This window comes from Gouania willdenowi, chromosome 6 (genome assembly GCF_900634775.1).
Source record: "Gouania willdenowi chromosome 6, fGouWil2.1, whole genome shotgun sequence".
Lineage (NCBI taxonomy): Eukaryota > Metazoa > Chordata > Actinopteri > Blenniiformes > Gobiesocidae > Gouania > Gouania willdenowi.
The window spans coordinates 33,534,027-33,556,133 of NC_041049.1; the positions used below are offsets into that span (position 1 = coordinate 33,534,027).

Here is a 22,107-nt window from a genome sequence, read left to right on the forward strand (position 1 = left end):
TTCAGTTGAATAAAAAACAATTTTTCTAAAATTTTGCTTAAAAAAATAATCCATGAATCATTTGTCTGACCAGGCTGCTCCTTCTTTCAGAGTTGGGTTGGTCTACTGGTGCCTATGTCCAGCTCTCATTGGGCGTTAAGCGGGGGGTACACCCTGAAGAAGGCACCAGTCCATCGCAGGGCAACACACACAGACAGACAGACAGCCACTCACACTCACTACTATGAGCAATTTAGAGACTCCAATAAACCTAAAGTCATGTTTCTGTATTGTGGGAGAAGGCAAGAGTACCCGAAGAAAACTAACACAAGCACAAGGAGAACATGCAAACTCTACACAGAAAGGACCCACGTGTTTGTTAAAGTCATTTAAATCTAAATTGCTCTTCTTCAGTAGGGGTCTCACCACTGCGTTAAAGGCTACAAGGAAAGGTTCCAGTTTGAAGAGAGCAATTTATAATGTTCAAAAGTACATTCCTGAAAGATCCATAAAATAATGTTTTGTAAAAAATTAAGTCGGGATGAGATCCAAAAGTTATGTAGTGGGTTTTATGGTGTAGAAAACGTTGTCAAGCATCTCAACATCAACCAGGACAAAACTGTCTAGTGTTTCCTCAGGTAAAAAAAAATCACTCAGGACACACTGACACTTAAAATCAGGGATGAATAATGATTGATGTTGGAGATTTTAGTAAAATATGAGTTTCTTGCATTCCTTACAGCATTGTTATATGATTTTAATTCATCACAGAAAATTGTATGGTTTATTATTATTTTGATTTTCTTCTACAGCTTCTTTTTAGTTTATTCAGTTCCTTATTTCTCCAAGGAGATACTGTAGGTTTAGTGGATCAACTGCATCAAGGCTTCACTGAAGGGGGCAGGTAAAACAGGTAGTGACTGTTTGTTTAAAACATCTCGAATGTGATATAGCCCTTCCTCACAGTTCTCACTGATATCTCAGAGATATTAAAAAGCACACACGTAGATACTGTAAGCCATGGGTGATGACCAGGTCCAGAGTGTGTCCCCTGTGGTGAGTCGTCTGCATGACGTGTTCAGTAAAATCCATAAAATTAAGAACAATTAAAAAAAATAACCTCACAAGAGAATCTAAAAAATTATCCACATGCATCCTCCATTGTCAATATAAGATACTCAAGCCCTCAGTGATCATGATTCTGCTATCATGAGTGGCTGTAAATGAATAATATCAGAAAAATGTGTCTTTACACACAAGGCACTTTGGAGATTTCACACAGAGTCTCTCACAGACAAAGGGTGAAATGTTCAAGGCTTTAAACAGTTTCTCCTTTTGCACCTTTGTATAAAACCCAACCTCTCTATTGGCTGAGTCTCCTTCCACCCTCCGCCTCCTTTCCCGTGGTTTCCTGGGTAACCATATCAGGGTGGAGGAAAAGAGCAAATCATGTGATGGCAAAACATCGTTTACTCTCCTCCTTTTCTTTTGTTTTTTCATTGTGTGTATAAAAGCTCGTCTATCCATGCTTTCACTTCAGTCTAAGACCTTCATTGCTCTGCCAAGAGGATGTCTGAAGGCTGGGGAAGGGATAGGGGTGGGAATCCTTATGAGAGTTGTCTTTGACCTTGCCTCTCTCTCCACCTCTCACTTTGTCCTCCTTTCCCGTATGTGTTGTGGGTTTCCCTAATGCCATCCTAGGCCCTCCACTCATTGAGCATCTTCAAACTGCTTGGACAGTGGCTGCATTGAAAAAAATGGGTTGTGGCAATTCAACAGCTACCAGCACAACAGAAGGTGGTGAGTGTTCTTGTGTGTGTGTGTGTGTGAAAAGATGAATGATATAAGGTAGCGTGTACTGTATGCATCAGAGGGGAGAGGGTGTGAATGTACATTAGGTGTGTTGGGGTTATCCCGGTGCTGTATGCTTGTGTGTGCGTGCATGTGTTTTTAAAACTGTTTCTGAAATGAAATGTTAATTTCCTACATGTTTTTTGGTGTTTCCTGTGAAGAAAATATTGCCTTGTTTTTGTTTATAAATAAACATGCAGCCTCCTCAGCCTCCTGTTTGTCAAAAAAACAAACAAAAAAAAAAAAAAACACGAGGCAATTGTAAGTTAATAATTGTGCTGCAGCCTGTCTGTGACATTGTGTGTATGCATGTGGTGCAAGTGTGTGTGTGTGTATCTAGACATCTCCTGTAGATCTTTTTCATAGAGAGTCTCAGATTTTTCAGTATTGCAAAAATAATTTCTGTCTCTTTAAATATTTTTGTCTTTGTGTGTGTGTGTGTGCGTGCGTGCGCTGCTAGCCTCTAAGTGAGATCCAGGCTTTTCAACAGAACCCCAGGCAGCTGCAGCCAAAACACACTCATGTGTTGTTGCTCTATCATTGCATTCAGTGTGATGAGACCTATCTGACAGTGCCCAACTGTATCCATTGGTTCCTAGGGGTCAGTGCTATGTAGGACATGTGACATCCTATCACAGTAATAGATGAAGATTCTAGTTGTTTTGTGTGTTCTGCTAGTTTTTCTATCCTTTTTCACACTACTGCACTTATTGCAATACATTGTTGTGCTCTAAGTTGTATACCTGCAGAGTGAGTCATTTGTGAGTCATTTGTGAGATATTTTTTATTTGGTTTTAGACTAATCAATTGCTTAGAGTAATTAATACAACTTATGACAAGCTTCAAAATACACCTTTGCAGTTGCACAAATCATAATGATAATCTCACTTATTCACTCCTGTTACCCCATCACTCCATCAGTACGCCTCGATCACGCCCACACCTTACCCATTCTTCCTCCGTTGCCGCCCCCTTTCAATCCTCCCTCTTACTGGTAGTTTATTTCGGTGTGTAGCCAAGTTGGGAGCCACACCGCATTGGCAACACTGCAGAGTGCACAAAGCTGGAGGAGAAAGTAAATCCCCCAACCCTCTGCCTCTTACTACACACTTAAAAAACTCTGAACTCTGGTAACCACAAATTCCTCTATTTTCAAACTTATCCAGTCTTTACTTTACAATAATAATATTACATTCGTCCCGGTCCAGTTGCTTCCAAAAAGTGGCGAAGTGTTCCGTGCAACACGTCGGACAGGACTAAGGAGCACTGGATAGGCGGTCTGCTGTGCGGCAGGTCTGACAAGACAAGTAGAACAATCCCAGCTTTCTCATTGGCCTGGAAGGCATCCTCAAGATATTGAGTGAGCAGGGTAAACTGATCTACTGATGACCTTTCCCACCAGAAACTTGCCTGCTCCTGGAGACAGCTGACTGTCTACAGCTAATTTGATGCGGCTGTAAATCATCCTCCACAAGATCTTAAAGAGAACACAGAACAGTTTGTTGGGCTTCAACAGAAGTCCGCCACCATGTCCTTCGGAGATTTTCCGAAGCACATATGGAGGAATTTGCACAGCCAAGAAGTGTTGTTTCACTCTGCTGGATCATGAAATCCGGGTAGATGTTATAATGGCTAGGTGCCTTGCCGTATTTCAGTTTGAAGATGGCAGACCTAAACTCGGCTATTGAGAAGTCTCTTTACAAGTTAGCATTAACACTGGGAGTCCTAGAGAGAGCAGGGACCTCGTGAGAGGTTATGTAGATGAAGTCCTTAATGCACCTCAGAAGCTGGCATTTTATAGGAGCTGGGATGCAATGGCATTTGATGTCACTGGGAATTTAGGAGGTATTGATTTCTACCTGACTGCTAGAATTGTAAAGTCAATCGACTCCATGACCTTCAACCATTTTGCCCTACAGGTGGTGTCCAGCTTCTCTAGAAGCAAAGGTGCAGTCTGATCCACTTCTGCCCTTGAGGTAGCCTGCTGATGGGCAAGCAGGAGGTTGCTATACTTCTTATCCCAAGCTGGGATGTAACCACTGCTGTAGCCTTGTAAGATGGTTTTCTTTACTGCCCTCAACAGTACTCCAAGGATCTCACTCATCCGCCGCCTCGCTGGTACAACGGGGGGGTGCCTCTGCCACGGCACTCGGTATCTCCACACAAGCCCTTGTCTTTTCTGTTGCCGCACTACGCCCCATCTGGAGCAGAAGCCTGCCCTCAGGGTTGTGAATGGCTATCTGAAGTCCACCCTTGTGTTCTACCTACCAGCCCTTGCAGTAATTGAACCCAGCCGGCCTACAGAAAAACCTGCAATGACAAAGGATTCCGCGCTGTTTATGAAGCAAACTGTTTTTGTAACACGTTATTTTCTTACAGTGAATTAATCGTAATTAACTCATTAAAGTCCCACCCCTAGTTTTTACCCATAATTCTTTGAAGAAAGAATATAATACATTGAATTCATGTATCTCAAAATAGTTTAGCTCTCGCTGTCATGGCAATTATAAGATTTTAGAATCTAAAGTTAATATTAAAGCTGTATCCTGGTGTTATATAATAGAATACCATACATTATATTCCATTATAAAACTGAAAAGGAATGTAAGCTATTTTGAATCCAAATTATTAAAATTAATAAAGAATGTTCCAAAAATTTGCCCTGGCATATGACCTTTACTGGGCAAACATGCTTAAACAAAATGCTGACGGTCACATTTTTAGCACATCTGTAGAGATTCTGAGTTCCTTTTTTTTTCATTATAACTTAAATTTAGTTTTCTATCAGCTCCAATCCATCTGGGAAGCTCGATGTAGTGCATTGGCATTCATGTGAATTTGTTTTATTTCAAAAAAACTCACAATACCCACAAAGTTGTCAGATTTCCAGCAAGGACTGAAGAAAATTCAAATGACCACACACCACATCATATCATGCTGGTTTCTGATGATTTCTGCCTTGGTCAGACAAGCTTTTGTCATGCCTGTGAATGAACCTCTGTGAACTGTCAGCAGAAGAAGACTTTCTCCCACAGAAAGAATGTTAACTGCATTAGTGTATAATGAACAATCACTGGCCTCTTTACAGCATGGTCCAATCTGGTAAAAGCTGTTTTTTGACCAGACTACAAATTTCTGCAGTAACCTATTACTAATGTAGTGTACTTTTAAGGGAACGTCAGCTAGGATTAGACCATTGTGAGACAGGTTAATTTTACCCTACTGAGAATGTATTGTTCCAATAGTAATCCTGCTCTAAATGAGTTTTGCAGATGTTGTGCTGATTTTTATTCTGAGCCTGAACAGTTGACTTTCTGCTGGGGTGTGTCAATTATCAAAATGTCGTTAGTTTTAATTAGTAGTCCATATTTTGTTGATTATACTTTAATTAAGTCACATGTAATCTTCTTTATTCTGCCATAACTTAAATGTTAAATAGGTGCTGTTAATATGTTGAGGCATTGACTCTTCTGAATGTGGTCTGTGGTATCTGCAGAAGATTCTAAAAGTTCTGGAAGTTGTGAGGTGAAGCTTACATTGAATTTTTTCCTGAACTTCTCACAAATGATGAGTTGTCTTAAGGGATCCTTCAGTTTTTACAAATGTGTCCTAAAATCTAAGAAATGTCCTTATTTGAAGATCGATGGCTAACAAAACACATGATATTTCTCCGATAAAAATGCCAATTTGCTCTAAATAATTAGTGAAAGTTATAGATGTCGATGTAACCCTCTTTGGTTTATTGAAAGAGAAAAAAAAAAGTTGTGACCTGAAAAATAATCTAGGACCACAGGGGGTTCAATCACATGATTTCATGGTGGCAGAATACAAGTTTTAAAATGTAAATATTAACTATTTTTAAAAGTTAATAAAACAAATATGGTGCAAAATAATGCGTTTTCTTAGGCATAGATCGAATAATAAGTACATTTCAAAGTATTTAGGCCACCTTTGTAAAAACTCTGGAGGGTTCCTTTAAGATGAATCCATCAGGGAACACAAAACTTTTTTTTAAAATTGTTTCGTCTTTTCAGTATTTCATTTCTTTCTACTCTGAGGCATATCAGGATTTAATGGTAATGATATGTTAGATATTTTGCATATCTCAGAGTAAAATATTGTCTTCTTTTCTGTTCCCAGGACCAGCAGAAGCCTCCAAAGATCTGTAAGTGCACACAGAGCACAAACCATGTGCATTAATCAGATGTTTAATATATGAATGCTATATGCTTTACTAACATTCTAAACACTGTAGTTGTGGAAGATGCATTTTGTCTCTGATGAGGAAGGTTTCAAATTGCAGAAACTTAATTGGAGAAATTAGTTTAGAATAGCAATCAAATTGAAAATTCTATATCTAAAGAACAAAACTCTTTTGAAGGTCCAAAAGGCATTGTCTCTGTCATTGCTTCTTCTATTCTTTTCACATTGGCTTGGGCCAACATGTTGTTCCCATGTGTCTCTTGTTTGATGATTATGTGAGTAGATAATTTAGGACTCATGAGAGCTGACAGTGGGGTGCTGATTTGTATCTATGCAGTTTAGGACTGAACCAAACAGCAACGTTAATTACACACATGAAAACACAACAACAGAGAAGACAAGCAATATCACCATGACAGGCAAATATCAAGCAATGACCCAGAGAAGATAAAGGAGCATGCTTTCTAAAGGAGAAGGTAGATCATCCTGTAAATCAAAACTCTAGTATCTGATAAATGAAGAACTGACAATTATCAGAAGAAAAGGGAATCATCACATTTCCATGCAGAGTTAAAGCAGTGCACCTTGGTAGAAGCACAACCTGAGCACGCCGTTTGCTCTACAATGCATTCATGTAAATCGACCTCTTTTGGATAAGTAAAAAAACCTTTCAGACAAAAACTATACTTATATGTGTTTGGTAAAGATGTCGTTCTTATTTTGCTTTTCTTTGCTGACAGTTTTAACTGACACTTCAGGCTTCATCAGAGCTGTCAAAACGCAGTCACTCACCGCTCCCTGGCGTGACACGTTTGAAAAACAGCTGATCAGACCAGTATTTTTTTAAAGTACAGGTCCCTGGCCCATTGGTGTCAGTTCTCTGTCCTCATTCTGCAAAGATTTCTTCACATAGAACGTTGTTCTAATTATGTGGGAGCACATATGCCCCCTTGTCCCTGCTGATTGTGTCTCCTTTATCCACCTTTTGGATTTGTTGCTCTCCGGGGGATTGAGATGGCAGCTGGGTTTGTTGGGTGCCACTTCTTGGCCTGGTGTCTCTGGGGGATGATGGTGACTTGAGCCTCCTTGGCTCCCACTGGTGCTGCCGGTCCTTCACAATAGGCGCTCTTGCACATACACGGGTCATGGATATACTGGCATGCCTTGCTCTTTGGGATATGTTCTTATAGGGCTTAATCTTAGATGCGTTGATCCCGTCAGTTATCCTATTAGTTCAAGGTGTAAGCACTCATCCTCTCCCTCTGTTCATGGCCACCATCATTATATTTATATAATACTGCATAATATAGCCAGGGTTTGCATCACCTTCTTTAATCTTTCCACATTTGTCACCAGACTGGTTCAGTAGATTACGCCTTACAACGCAAAATGCACAATAGTAGCATCACATTATACTTTCAGTATGACTGTCAACCACTCCTTCCATTATCCCACCTTAACTCCCTCTATCCTGTTCCTTTCCACCTCACCAAGGTGTAACATTGCCCTCTCTTTGTACATATTTCCTTCTAATAAGGGTAACCTTCCTTAGGGAGGGCTGGAGATGGTCACAAATTGCAATAAAAAAGTTTTTGTTTCATTGCAATAATAAAACATGCACAGCTGTCTCAAAAAGATTGCACTACATGTAGTGTTGATCTTCAATAGCATGCGCGGACAAGGTGAAAAAAATGATAATACAAATATGACTGATTGTGGCAATGTTAATCTTTGTAAGTAATACTTACAATGCACTATCACAAATACATTGCAGAGCATGTAGAGTTTTTTTTTTTTTTTTCACATGAACCAAGTCCAAACTAGTATTGAGCCTAACCACTTATTTCTGGGTGAGTTTCTTGCTTCTTTTGTGCCAACAAAATAGGACCCTGAGTTCTTTTGTGCTTTCTCAACAACAAAAGCTGAACTGAGAGGTACAAAAAAATACTGGTTTGATAAAACTGTAACTACATATATACTAAAAGAAAACACCCCACATCTATCACATCAATACTTCATGCACATGTTCCTCCGAATGTTTGTCTTCTGCGTGAGGTAAAGAAAATAGGATGATGGCTCAAACTGAGAAAAAAAGCACTTGTGATGGAAAGGGCTTTAATGACAAGAAATGTGTGGAGGGTTTTTGAGGGTTCTTAAGCAGTTCATTAAAAATGAAGATTTAAAGCAGTTTTATTTTGCAGTTAAATTTGAACACATTACAGAATAGTATAATTACCAAAATGTAAATGTTGTCATGGAGTTTTATACCCAAAAACAATGTGTTGAGACAACATGAACAAGAACACACTGACACACATAGCTGGTTGTTTGAGAGTGCAATGCTTGAGCATGTTTTGTCTTGTTCCATTACTATATTAGCAGCAGGGAGTCACCCAGTGACGTGCCGTGACCACTAGGGTTGGGTAGGCACGTTGCAAATGGAAACCACCAATGACAATTTCATATGTTTCTGCTGTCAAGTGTTAATTCAATTCAAATCAATTTTATTTGTATAAAGCAATTTCCAACAGTCATCTCAATGCTCTTATCAAAATATAAAATTCCTAATAAGTAAGAAAAAACCTAACAAGAGCCACATGAACAAGCATTTAGCCATCTAAGAAAATCAACATCGTAAAACACCATTAAAAAAACACAAACAATTATTTTATATAGCCTCCATACTCTCCCAACAAGATATATCTCATGACATGACAGCACATCCGTTGTTTGTGTTGGAAACACAGAAACACGAAGAAAATGACAAAAAACAACTCAGAACAGCCTCAGTGAGGAGCATCCACAAAGTCAATCCTTCCTTTTGTACAATTCACTATATAAAATACGAACCATGTTCTGATCTTACCTTTGCTGAAGCTCTGGTAACTCAGGTGTTGGTCTCCCATCTTTTAAAAGCTGTCGTTTTTCCTCAAAAAAATGTTTCTCTATCATCTCTAGCGCTGTCATCCTGCCTGTAGTGTTATCCCACCCACTAGCTAGAGAACGTAGCAGCAGCGGTCACATGGCATCTATACACTAATGTACTGTGAACTTTTAGCATAGCGCGGTTACGTCCAAAGGCAGCTCTCTACGCTGCCTTTGGACGTAAATGGTTGTCATCTAGGGGACCTGACTGCGCATGCGCAAACACGTAAAAACATGAAATGGGAACAGAGGCAGAGGAGCAATGTGCCTTGGGAGGGGGCGTGGCCTCCCTCTGCCTTACAGCGGAGTGAAAAAATAAAAAAAAAGACTGAGCAGCCATTCCAGGAAATAGCGCTGTTTAGTAATTTGGGCTATGAAACGCACAAAATGCGGACACTTTCAAACTTATAGGTACTGTAGGCTACTGGAAATGGAAAAATAAATAATTTATAATTATATTATAATTACAAAGAAAAAGAAAAAAAAAATTACAATTAAAACAAATAATTAAAATATCAATTCACCCTTGGGTAGGCACTGCCAACCTTGCCTACCCTGATGGCACTTCACTGGAGTCACCATACAATAAAGTGAAATGTTGTGAACCTGGAGGCTGATCTGGTGTCAGGATCAAAAGGCAAAAGTTTACCCACGTTATTGCAAAGCGCTCATCTCTGGAGTTTTATCAAATCCTCTCTTACGTGTGAGAAAACTCCAGCAGCATACTGTGAGCATTTGTTTCCTTCAGTCTCTAAAAACGTGAAAACTTGTTCTTTCTTTCTGATACTCATGCCTTCCTAATTTAAATACTTTCTCAGTCGAGCTGCTTCAGTGGCCACGTTTACATGGGAGCTTTAATTCCTCTTTAAAGTGGAATAAAAGTTAATTCCTCTTTAACCTGACCTTGTAAACACATAATTCCTAATGCTAATTTAATTCCAAATTAAAGGTTATTCCGAATTAGGTGGCTGGTTTATTCTGTTTTTAATTCCAAATTAGATAATTCCTCTTTCTTGTAAACATTTCACTTGCCTAATTCCGCTTTAAGTTAACTCGGATCGATTTGTGCTTGCGCGATGACGGGTGATGACATATTCCAAGATGCTGGCGGCGCGAACTCCAGCCTAGACTATTTAATAAGAGCCATAAAAGACATGGATATAATGAAAAGAGTGGATGGACAGAGGCATAAACATGCAGACTTTCACACGGACACACACAGACTTATTAAACACTCACGGACCTCGGTAAACACGGTAAATGGAAGAGGCTTCACCGGGCGGCTGGCACTAGGACCTGGAGGCGGAGTAAATGCGCCCCGTGCTGCATTCACAGGCTGTAATATCACCAAGTTTATAATTTTACCTGTTGTTAGAGCTACTATCTCTACCAGGGAGCAAATATTTATTCCTGGTGTTGTTTTCCAGAGTTTTACTGGGCTTTTTACCGGTGATTAGTTCCCATCTCCCTGAAAACAGTTCTCATGTGGTCTTCTGTGTTGTAGCCGACAATAAAAGGTTTGTTGTGTGTTTTTCCTGATAGACTTGATACATTACATTCTCCCCTGTCCAATCAGAGCCTTCCGAACCCCCAGACCTAAAGCGGAATTAACGAAAGCCAAACAAACCAGTTTTCCATGTAAACCTCGTTCGGGAATTACCATTTCCATGTAAACACGAAGCAGAACACTTTAATTCCGAAGGATTTAATTCGGAATAAATAAATCATGTCTTTTCCCCACCAGTCTGACATCACTCTCATACTTGCCAAGTTTCTTTGGATGCCTGCTAGGCATGCACCAATATTAACCCTATATATATATATATTGGTCTGGTAATGACATAGGGCTGACTTGTTGAAGACAGGGAGTCTTTTCATGGATGGTGAAGACAGAGCCAGGAAATACAGCACAGACAGCAACAACTTAAGTATTATCACATCTACGTATCCTAGTGACTGACAGTTTGCTTTAAAGTTGGCTTTTATATTGAGTTTACTCTGTGCTAAGCCACAGCTCTATTTTTAAGGATCGACCAACTGAACTTCTAATGTGATACACTACTCTAGCTCCGGCACAGCTGGGGTGCCGTAGCTCTACATAGAAGGAAGATTTCCCCCTGCATACAAGCAGGAGATAGGCAGGCCATACAAAAACCAGCCTGAAGAACAAAGAAGAATGGACATTGGGGATTTATATACAGCAACATGTCTTTACAGCAGTCATCCCTGCTGCATCAGAATCAGAATCAGAATCAGCTTTATTGACCAGGTACAGTTTAGAACAATACGAGGAATTTGACTTGGTAGTTGCAGTGAAAGAAGACACATCAACACACCGGAGCAGCCTTTTGCGGCGCCCACATGTGTGGCAGTGTGCGTTTCCTCACAAGAGGTGTGTTATGAGAGTTGGACTGGAAGCCGTAGATTACATGGAGCTGAAGAGACGTTCAATCTTCTTCAGAGGGACTCTGCCTCCTTTGTCAGACATCTAATAATAAAGGCAACGCATCCAATGTTTTACAGTGAACCTACATCACAGTACCATGTCCAATCAACTACGTGTCCAGTTATGAAACTGTGTCCTAGTAAGGTCCCTAACCTAACCCTAACCCACAGCTACACAGACTTTGATCAGGGCAGTGTGGAGCTTGTCTCGTGAGTCTCAACCTTTGCTCTAATAGCATTCTGAGGACCTGCATTAAGTAAACAAACTTTAACATTTAACTTTAACTTTAACTTTCCCAATCCTGATTGGCCGGTGAAGCATGACAGTCCGCTGGGAGACCCTCGTTCGAGAAAGAAGGGCAGTCTGGTTAGACATCTCACTCATATTACTCATAGAATTGAGGTTACGAGAGTAATCTAAAGTTCTATTTCATAATGTGAGATGTCTCACTCCATGTGGAAACTCCCGTAGCGTAGACATGCTTATCGAGCGGCACCAGCCTTCAGGGCAGAAGTCTGATTACATCAGGACAATAAAACCGCCCATGCCACGCATGGGGCGGACACGTCCAGTATGTGAAAGCGGACAAACGTGTGGGGCGAGGACCAGCTCACAGCCGCACAGATGTCCTGAACAGACACTCCCCTGAACAAAGCCCAGGATGTGGCAAAACCCAGAGTGAAGTGTGCACGCAGACCCATAGGCGGCTGCAGACTCTGACTCGAGTAAGCCAAAGCAATAGCTTCCACCAACCAGTGTGACAGGCATTGCTTAGAGACAAGCATTACCTTATGAGGATTGGCCTAGGAGACGAACAGCTAATCGCTCCTCCTGAGGCATCTTGTCATGCCCAAAAATGCGGATCCCACAAACAGGGCACAACAAATGAGGCCACTGCTCAGCCTGTGAGGCAGAAAAGGCCAGCAGGTCAATGGGAGAACATGAGCCCACCACCTTTGGCACAAAAGTCGGGTTGGACCTCAAAATGATTCTCTCATCACCTGGGAAAAGCTGAGTGCATGATGGATGAACTAAGAGTGCATTATACACTTTCACAGTGGAAAAGGCTTTGTGTTTGTCAATCAGGCCGGAATGACAGAATCACACCCGCCGGGCACGGAAAGAGAATGTGGCCTCCCTGGAGACACCAAAACAACAACTTGCAATCATAAAGAGATCTAGGAGGAGACACGAGCAGGTGCTTCACTGACCCTCTTGGCTGAAGCCAGAGCCAGCAACAAGACAGCCTTAAAAGAGGCAAACTTCAGGTTCGTCTCACCCATCGGTTCGAACGGGGGACCCTTAAGTCCCTCCAGAACCACCGCCAGATCCCATGGTGAAACCATTGGAGTAGATAGTGATCCTGCTGCTGGGTAGTTGTCCCCCTATTGCCTACTCCACATCTAGGGTTGTCACCTGTCCCTTGAAATATGGAATCGTTCCTTATTTGTCCATTAAATGGCATGTCCCATACTGAGCCAAAACAGAACGCTGTTTGTTCCGTATTTGCATACATGACCAGAGCACTAGACATGTCCGTCAGACCGTCACACACAAAGTAAAACGCAGGAGAGGTTTTCTTTGAATCTAAGTAGGACCCCCGCTCTCTGTGATGGGTTCCGTGTACCTGGCTGTTAGCATGTGGTGCTTTCACCGACTGTTGGATAGAGAGAGAGACGACACACACGCCTGCGCTGCTCAAACCCTAAAAATGTCCAACTTTAGAGAGTGTTCAGTATCACACTGTGGTCTGTCTGACATCAAACAGCCTCAGGAGAACAACACTGTAGATATACATCCTTTATACATCCATCATCTCATGAGGAAATACAGTAAGATACCTAATGATTGGAGTGTAGACTTGTAAGATAGGATTTATTTAATAATCCCTGGTAAGATAACTAAACCAACAAAAAGACTATTCTGGAAAAATACATATACACAACAGCAGGCAAAATTGATTCACAATGTTTCTTCCTAAATGGATCGGTTATTTTCTGTGAAGTGTGATTTACTTGGAAGTTGTATAAGTGATTCTTTTATTTTTTTAGCAGTGTATTTCACTGACATGTACAACCTAAAATAATGTTTTACTTCATAAAGATGTCATTTTAAACATAAAAAACACAGTAATTTCCTTTTTTTTTTTCTCATCTCTTTATTTATGAAATTGAAGTAGCCTACTTCGAAACAAAAGATGCTACATGTCACTCAAACATATGTATGCTCAAACAACTGTTTTATATCATTCTAAAATGTACATGAATCTGCGTGGTGTTAAATGTAAATGCTAAATTCAACAATGTTAACCCCAAACTTACTGAAGCAGTGCAGACAAAAACAATGGCACTTATTAATGATGAGATGAGATATCCTTTATTTGTCCGACAAGGTGAAATTTGCATTTCAGTTGCATCCCCGTCCAAGAAACATGAAAGGGACAATCACATATGACATGGGGGGACAGGAGCGGAGAGGACTGTGAGTAGCCACAAAGGTAACGCCCATTTACTTAGATGAGAGTGAAAAAAAACATGATGTAAGAAGAGGAGAAAAGGACAGGTCCCACTCTGTGCTCCTTTATGGAGGGTTTGGGGTGGAGAAAAGGAAAGGATTGCAGCCAGCCGCTGGAGGGCGCGTGCATGCAGCCTATTGTGGGCACTTCACCCACCTCTCCTGCAGGGAAGGAGGGTAGACGGAGGGCCAACGAAAGCGTTGAAATATAATCCCAACGCGCCATTCGGATACAGTCAGATGACGTGTGACGATCTTGAGTAGATCTGGTTCAGAAACAAAGTTCCAGGTGGTGGTGGGGGAAAGGAGGCGGAGGGGGATGGAGCATCTTTCTGCACAACATCCTGATGATAGATGAGACAGCCTTGACGGCTGGAGCCAATGATGATAAGCGTTTTGTTTTCAATTCAGGCTAGCTCATTTCTTGAGTCCCGGTCTCCAGCAGTAATCCAATAAGGTGGTCTTAAAACTTGCAAGCCGAGCATTCAGCTTCTACAAGGTAGATTCAATTCCGCGTAAACATTCCAAAGTAGCATCCTGCTTACATTTGAGATTCTTCATCATATGAGTCTGAGTGTTAAGATCCCTGCTCCATCTATCAGAAATGACTTGCTGCCTTCATAAAACAGCTGCCAACGTAATACGGACTTTGCGATAGGTTAGAAAGCTGCCAACTTCATTCAGCAGCATGCCTGCTACCATGATTCCAATCATGTATGTGTCTTTCACGTCCTCTACGGAAAGAATCGACAGACACACAACTCGCCACTCGTTCCAAGAGTCGAAGGAAACTTTCTATAATTTATTCCATCTGAATCATACAGCTGTGAGTACTACTTCTTCAACAGGTAGATACTATTTGAGCAGCCAACAAAACAGCAAATTCTGCTCATCCTCTGCAATAGGCTATTAATGAGATCTGAAATGAAAAAGAAAAACGCACCCTTCTTTTTACGGCTAAACATTTGTAAAGTTATATTGTTAGTGAAGCCCAAAGGCCTGCGTATAGCCATGGTTTTTAGGATTTTACCTGGCAAGGGTGACTACTTTTTAATTGTACAGTTAATAACATGTATGCAAATTAGGAATTGTCACTATAATTGAACAATTATGTGTCACAAAATGTTTTGTGCAGACTGACAAGTGTTTTCTCTCTACCAGGGAAGAAGATCCTGCAGCAGAAGATGAGAAAAGAAGGTATATTGCTTCACATTGGTGCATGCAACATAATCTCAAACAAATTATTTAAGACCCCTAAACTAACTGGAGCCCTATACTATGAAGTTAGATGAACATAAAGGGATATCTCTCTGTTAGCTAGCTTGGCCTAACCAGCTATTTGCATTCCCAGATCAGCTGTCTATCTACATTTGTGTTGGGTACAGTAAGCCCCACCAATTTTAAACTGTTGCCCAGGTGAAAATGTCATTGAGTATGCTTTGTATAAAATGTTGGTTTGAGCTAAAGATGTCTCTTTCCTTCTCTCCACCCCTTAAGAAACTACGGAGGTGTGTATGTCGGTATACCTGCAGACTTGACCACAGTGGCTGCCAGTCAATCTAAGTCTATACCCAAAGGTAAACAATACGACACAGCAGCTTTTTATAAGTTGATGGGCATCTTGTGCTGGAAGACCTGTGGATATGCAACAAACCAAGTCCCTTGTCACTGAGGCACCGCTCTGTATGTTGCCCACAGCATTTTTCTTTTTTATTTCTTGATTAATATTAATGAAATGCCCTTCTTTGGTTGAACCCATGAGGGTGTTGGAAATGTTTGAATCAAATCTTCAGAGACTAAGACTGAGATTTAGATACACATGTTCGCTTATTTGTGTAAATTATCTTTAGGTCAGAGTAAAAATAGATTTAGTGATATTTGAAAACTGGAAAACAAAATTAAAATTCTAAATTATTTACTATTGATAGCATTCAATGCACATTTCTTGATGTCAAAACTGATATATATATATATATATATATATATATATATATATATATATATATATATATATATATATATATATATATATTAGTCAACCTCACAAATATACCTATCACTAGTTCCTTATAAAACCTAAAAAAGTGAATTTCCATAATTTTGGATTTTTTTTATTACACCAACCGACTTGCCACCGGGTTGGAGGCAGGAAAGTTGCAAGTGCTGTTTTCTGGCCAGAGACAGCAGGGGGAGGTGAAAGACCCCCCAATCACCCCATAAACACTTGTATTACCTTCACAGGGACTACGAGAAAGATTTATTAAGGTGAAAAAGTGACTTAGTTCTGTTTTAAGGCTGTAATTAAAATAAAAAAATCTTACAACCTTAGTCTACAACCAACGGTGAGGAGTATTACTGTTTTGTTTTTTTTAATTCATTTTGTTAAATTAGGTTATCTGATTCACATTTCTCAGATCCAACATATATTGGCTAGTTTCATTTCTAGATATTTTCTTTGTAACAAGCTGCTCTGTTATGGAGTCATCAATCTGTGGATTATATTGGAAAATCATAGGTGTAAGAGGAGGAGTTAATAATGGATTATATGAATTAGAATATTAATTATGATTATTATTACTTAAAAAGGAGAAACATGTCTAAGTTTTTAGACTAAGCCCATTAATTTTAACGCCAGGGAAATAAATTTGTACAGCAACATTTACACCTTAATACACAGCTTTAATAAATCAGAGGAAAAAGAGATTACCATTTAACTTTTATTTTTCATAATTCAATAATAACAAGAACAATGTGGTGATTAAAGCATGATGAAATGCATGTCTAAGCTAATAAAGTGAGGATTATAAGGACTAAAACTAATAAACTAATCTAGAATAAATATTGGATAAAAGGGTAAAATATATATTCTAATAAAAGATCCTAAAAATCAAAGATAATGAGCTCATAAAAACAAGGACGGAAAGACTGACAGGGGAGAACGGACAAACACATATGACATGGTGGACGTGTCAAACATATTGAGGTACTGTATGTTTGTAGGAATGGGTGTTTTGTATGAGGATCTATTGTGGGTATGTGAGTCAGTTCTGCTGGTCCAGCGTTCGCTGATCAATACCCTGAGATGAGGTCCGGTGTCATGTACTGAGTTCACATTGTACTGAGATTGTATATGAGCATATATGGGCATGCGCACACATGCACACTACCGAAAAATAAATTTTTGCTAAAAAAGATTAATTAATTTTTATTTATTTTAGTGAACGGACACGTTTTATTTGTTTATTGGATCATGTTAGAGTTAGGGCTAGTATCTCAGTACGGAGGTAAACTCAGACCGTGACCCCAGGTTGGACCTGGAGGCATTCTGGGTTGGCAGGAACAATGTTTGTGGTGCAACCGTAGTTCTGTTGACGTAACAGAGGTGTTCCTCAGTCGATTCAAGGCTTTCTAGCCTGTCGTAGCTGTGGCGATTGGGAGCGGAGGATATTGCAGAGGGACCGCTATTGGGGCCGCGGTCTGGACTTGGTGAATCGGTTTTATGCACGTCAACACAAACATAGCTTCACTGCAGGACAAGGTTCGTCTTGCGAAAAACTAACTTGCAACTAAAAAAAAAAAAAAAATGAAAGATAAGGACAATGAGGGAACGCATTGGAGCATGAACGCCCGTGTTCAAAACTCAAGTTGTCTGGCTGAGCGAGTCTTTTTCAAAGGATTTGGTGAGTCCTCTTTCTAGGAGGGGCTTCGTTTATTGTCCAGAAATCACGTCGGTGTTGTCTGGTCAGACTCAATGTGTCGGCTTATGGCTGTAGTAGGCGCGTCTTTGGGTGTGTGTGCATGTGATGACAGACAAACAGAGGGGTTCTAAACATAACACATAAACAATGATAATTAATTCAAATAATCATATCTTGAAATATCATGTCTTATGGGACACTTTGATATCAAACATGACTGAAAAATAGCAGAGTATTACTTCAGAAACCGGTTAATGATTTTTACTGGTTAAAAATCATGTTATACTTTTTCTTGATTATATGGTTAACACTAAATACCTTAAACTAACTTTTGTGATGTTTTCTGGTATTTTAAGCACTTTTTAGATGATGAAACATTTAAAATAGCATTCTATGGGTATAGAATTACCTGAAAAGAGTGTCATAGGACAGGCAATTTTTGAGATTTCAATTTCTGCAGGAACCATTCCAATAATGTTTTCTTTTGTGACTTTTCAAACATAACAGTTTCTGAAAAAGGATTAGTGTTTTTTCACCCGGCCTCTTGGGGAAGGCCTGGGATGTGTCTGAGGTGACAGTGGTCACAACAGGGGTCAAAGGATCAAATTTTTGGTTAGTTCCAGTTATTGCAAAGCAGACTCTCCTTTGCATTCCTTTGATTTGAATTTCTGCAAAGCTTGCAGTATTAATGTTAAACTTTGTGTCTTTCATCCTCTGTTAGCAGAAGTTTAACAACAGGGAAACATCAATTTATTTCTTTTCATCTACAAAAACAAACCAACAAATCCAAATATTAGTTAAAAATGGGCTGCTTCACACAATGCTGTTAAAGAAATATTACAATTTCTTCATCAATTTAGGTTTTACATAAAGATCACTTATTATGTTTTTGTTCCTTTCTTTTACAGATAGCAATGACTGATAGGGACATGACGCAGGTACCATGAATAAAAGTGCCTCTGGCTTTGTATTTTTTTGAAATGAAAACAGACAAGGAACTTATTTCAGGCTTCAGCCTCTGTGTGTTTGTCTGATGGGATCCAGCTCATCTATTCATCTACAGACGTCGCAGACCTTCAAGCTTCATACACTGAAGAAAGAAATATTCAGCCCGCTGGAGCTCCGACGATTTAAGGAATAGTGGAAGTCTGCACGTTTCCTCCATCGTTGGCATTCAAAGATCCAATCCTGTCATTGGGGTCTCTCAGCCATTAACAGAAAACTGAGAAAACAGCCTGATTGCAGAGAATATTGCTGTATGAGAAGGGATGTTTATTCAAGGTGAACAACACAGGCAATAGGACTGTTTTCATTAATGTTTTTCAATGTGTTCCTGTCAGGCCTTACCAGCTGTTTTCAGTAAAATATTATTAGTAATAATCAGATTGATTATGTATCCACAACTTATGAGTCATAACACCTTGTTTTTTTTTTTGTTTTTTTTAATCAACCATCTGCTTTCATCAGTCTGTTTGATTCAAATGATTGGAATCAAACAGACAGGTCTTTTACTGTCTTACATTTATGAATATGTTCAGACCCGACCATTAAGCATAACATCCATGATGGCTTGAATCCCTACAGAAAATTATCATACTGTATTTGTTACAGCAAATTCAAAATCACATTGTAGGAGAATTGTGCAGTCTTCTCAGTGCTGCCTCCGGCTGTGCAAACACGTTATTCACTGGTCATCATGTCACTGGAGCGAAGAAGCAATAAAGCGATGAAGCAACCAAAAAGCGCAACAATGCTTAAGCGACTCATCAGAGGCGATTTAAGTGACTGTCAGTCACGTTCAGTGTGAATGCACCTTAACAGTTGTGTGCATCAATCATTTGTTAGAATGGTCACAAGTTTTATTAAACCACCCATCACCCTGCACATTGTGTTTCACTGCAAAAAAAAGCTGCTCACAGTGCAAATGGGTTTCCCTCTTTTCATGTAAAATATCATCAAATGGACTGTCATTTCTTTAGTGTGACACGCATACATTAAATGTGATGGATTTGCAGCTCTCCTTCTCCTGTTTGTTTAGTGGTATAGTGTACAATCCTGTTCAGAAGCACTTTTTTCTTACACTGGGTGAAAATGATCCTTCCATTTTGGGAGTAGTTAATACATTAGGCATTCATAAAATGCAACAAAAAAATCTGACCTCTATAGCAGCAGCTGTCATTCTGTTAAATCTCTGAACTGCCATTCAATCTGAATAGAAAGAACCACTAAGTTGCCTTTATGCCTCTGTGTGCCTTCCCTCCCTTCCCCCAGCGTACAAACTCATCACATCAAATTGTTACCAAAATAATCAGCAAGCTCCTAAGCAGAAAGCAAGTAAGAGAAGCAGAGGGAAAATAAGTTCAAAAAGCTACAATGGCAGAGAAAATGCAGTCAAAAATACAACTTCCAGCGCTAATTGTAACAACTCATTATACTGGCAAAGACAAAATAGTCAGAGGTTGGAAAGCATGCAACAAAAACTGCTGTGGATAAAGGTAGAAGACAAACCAGAGTCAACATCCGTGCAGTCTTTGAACGGTGGCGACAAATGAGGCCTCTGAAAGGCCCAAAAAGTGATCCATATGCAGCTGTGTTTCTGTTGGACAGGTAGGGCCTGTACTATGAAGCTGGATAAGTATATCCAGTACATCTCTCCATTAGGGGGCTTCACCTGACCAAACATTCTCTGTGAGAGAGCCCCTGTCCTACGAAGCAGGCTATCAACACATTCAACTAAGAGAGGCGATTTCAGCCTGGCGACGTGCGCACTCGGTGAAGATTGAAGCTTCAGCCCAATCACAATCACAGTGAAACCATGCAAACTTATTTAACAACTGAGGAATAATTATTTAGAAATAAAAATAATAAAATCAGTAATTCAGACCAAAAACAACACTATTGCTACAGAAAAAGCAGGAAGAAGGAATGCAGGAATTGATGTCTATTAATGCTTATATTAGTGAGATTATACAATGGCAGTGGCTATTGGTACGGTTGTCGTACCAATATACCGACATTCTATCCATGCGCAGCACCCCAATTTGGCCAGTTTAGGTCACGTGATAGGTCAGTCATTGGTCAGTTTAGGTCGCGTGACAAAGACTAAACCTTACCCTAAACCTAACCCTAAAAATTGTTGCAATATTGGGTTATAACCTAACCCTAACTCTAAATCTGACCCTAAACCTAATCCTAACCCTAAAATGCTACGTACGTGTACTTCGGTAACCCTACCAAGAGCACCGGGGGTTGTCCGTACGGCAACCATACAAATAGACACTTTTTTATCCAATATTTATGGGAGAATAAACAAACATCAGTTTCACTTTATAAGGGCACAGACCTTGTTGTGGCTCTAATGGTACGTACAGCTCAGCCTACATCATAAGGTGGACAATGTTTTTATCTTATACAACCTGTATTGTCTTACAGGACTGAGGCTCTCAGCGTCGGCACAGAATATATGAATGAATTTAGCCGACCTTTCCTATAGGATGTCATTGGGTACATTAACTCACTCAGTGCCATTGACGAGATAACTCATCATTTCAAATCCAAACGCTCAGTGCCATTGACGAGATAACTCGCCATTTGCGTTTTTTCACGGGGATTACTAGGGTACAAAATACCCCCAGCTTGTGAGCCAGATAGCAAAATAATAGGTGACACGTAGGAGGTAGCAGCGCACCTTTGGCTGAGAGATCATCCATGCTCAGTAGAGCTCAGAGGGAGAGGAAAAAAGCTGTTTACGGGACATAAAATGGCACTACGTACGAGGGTTGACGTTCCCAGCAGTGCACACTCGACCAGAGCATGTGTGGAACTCATGGATAGTGTGGCTATGGTGAGATAAAACAAGAAAAAGAACAGGGAACTCAGTGACACTCTGCATGTCCGGGAGGAAGAGGAAGTTGCGTGTGTGCAGAATGATGGGAGAGAAACTTCGAGGAACGCCAAAATACAGTAAGAAGTCCATTCAACTCTGACCCATAGCAAAATAATAATAGTTTTGCCATCAAAAGCCTAGTCTCAGTTTTTTTTTTTTTTTTTTTAATCAAGGAAACAATGTTCTTATGTTAGAATTGTCACTAAAGCAAAAACAAAATAGCTTTAAAGTCACTGACAGTTTTTTTTTTTTAGAAAAAGGCTTTTTTCTCAGCTTTTTGCTCTGAAACTGAAGATTTGTGTAAAACTTGCTCTATTCAACGGCTGATTACAAAAGAACGAAGTGATCCAAAAACAAATTCTTTTTTTCTGGACAAAAGTAGAGGCTTCAATCTTTCAGAATCTGGTGTCAGATTTCAGATAGTCATAGTAGAAAATATTCTGTGGGTCTTTAAATCCAGTCAAAATGCTCAAAAACGGCTGGCACTGAGGTGGCAAGAAAATCTGAAAATGGCTGGCACTGAATGAGTTAAAATGATTGTATCAATGTCTAAATGTTCTCTCAAGAGCAGCACGTTGAGTCACAAACACACCAGCTCATCCGAA

General features: G+C 39.9%; 1 protein-coding gene across 1 annotated transcript; it reads left to right on the forward strand.

The window, feature by feature from the left end:
• Positions 1 to 1,556: 1,556 nt before the first annotated feature.
• On the forward strand, positions 1,557 to 19,028 carry c25h12orf75 (chromosome 25 C12orf75 homolog). Its single transcript, XM_028450937.1, has 5 exons — positions 1,557 to 1,779; positions 5,971 to 5,995; positions 15,080 to 15,115; positions 15,416 to 15,495; positions 18,525 to 19,028. The coding sequence occupies exons 1-5, from the start codon at positions 1,737 to 1,739 to the stop codon at positions 18,536 to 18,538; spliced, it is 198 nt and encodes a 65-aa protein (XP_028306738.1). The 5' UTR covers positions 1,557 to 1,736; the 3' UTR covers positions 18,539 to 19,028.
• The last annotated feature ends 3,079 nt before the right edge of the window (positions 19,029 to 22,107 follow it).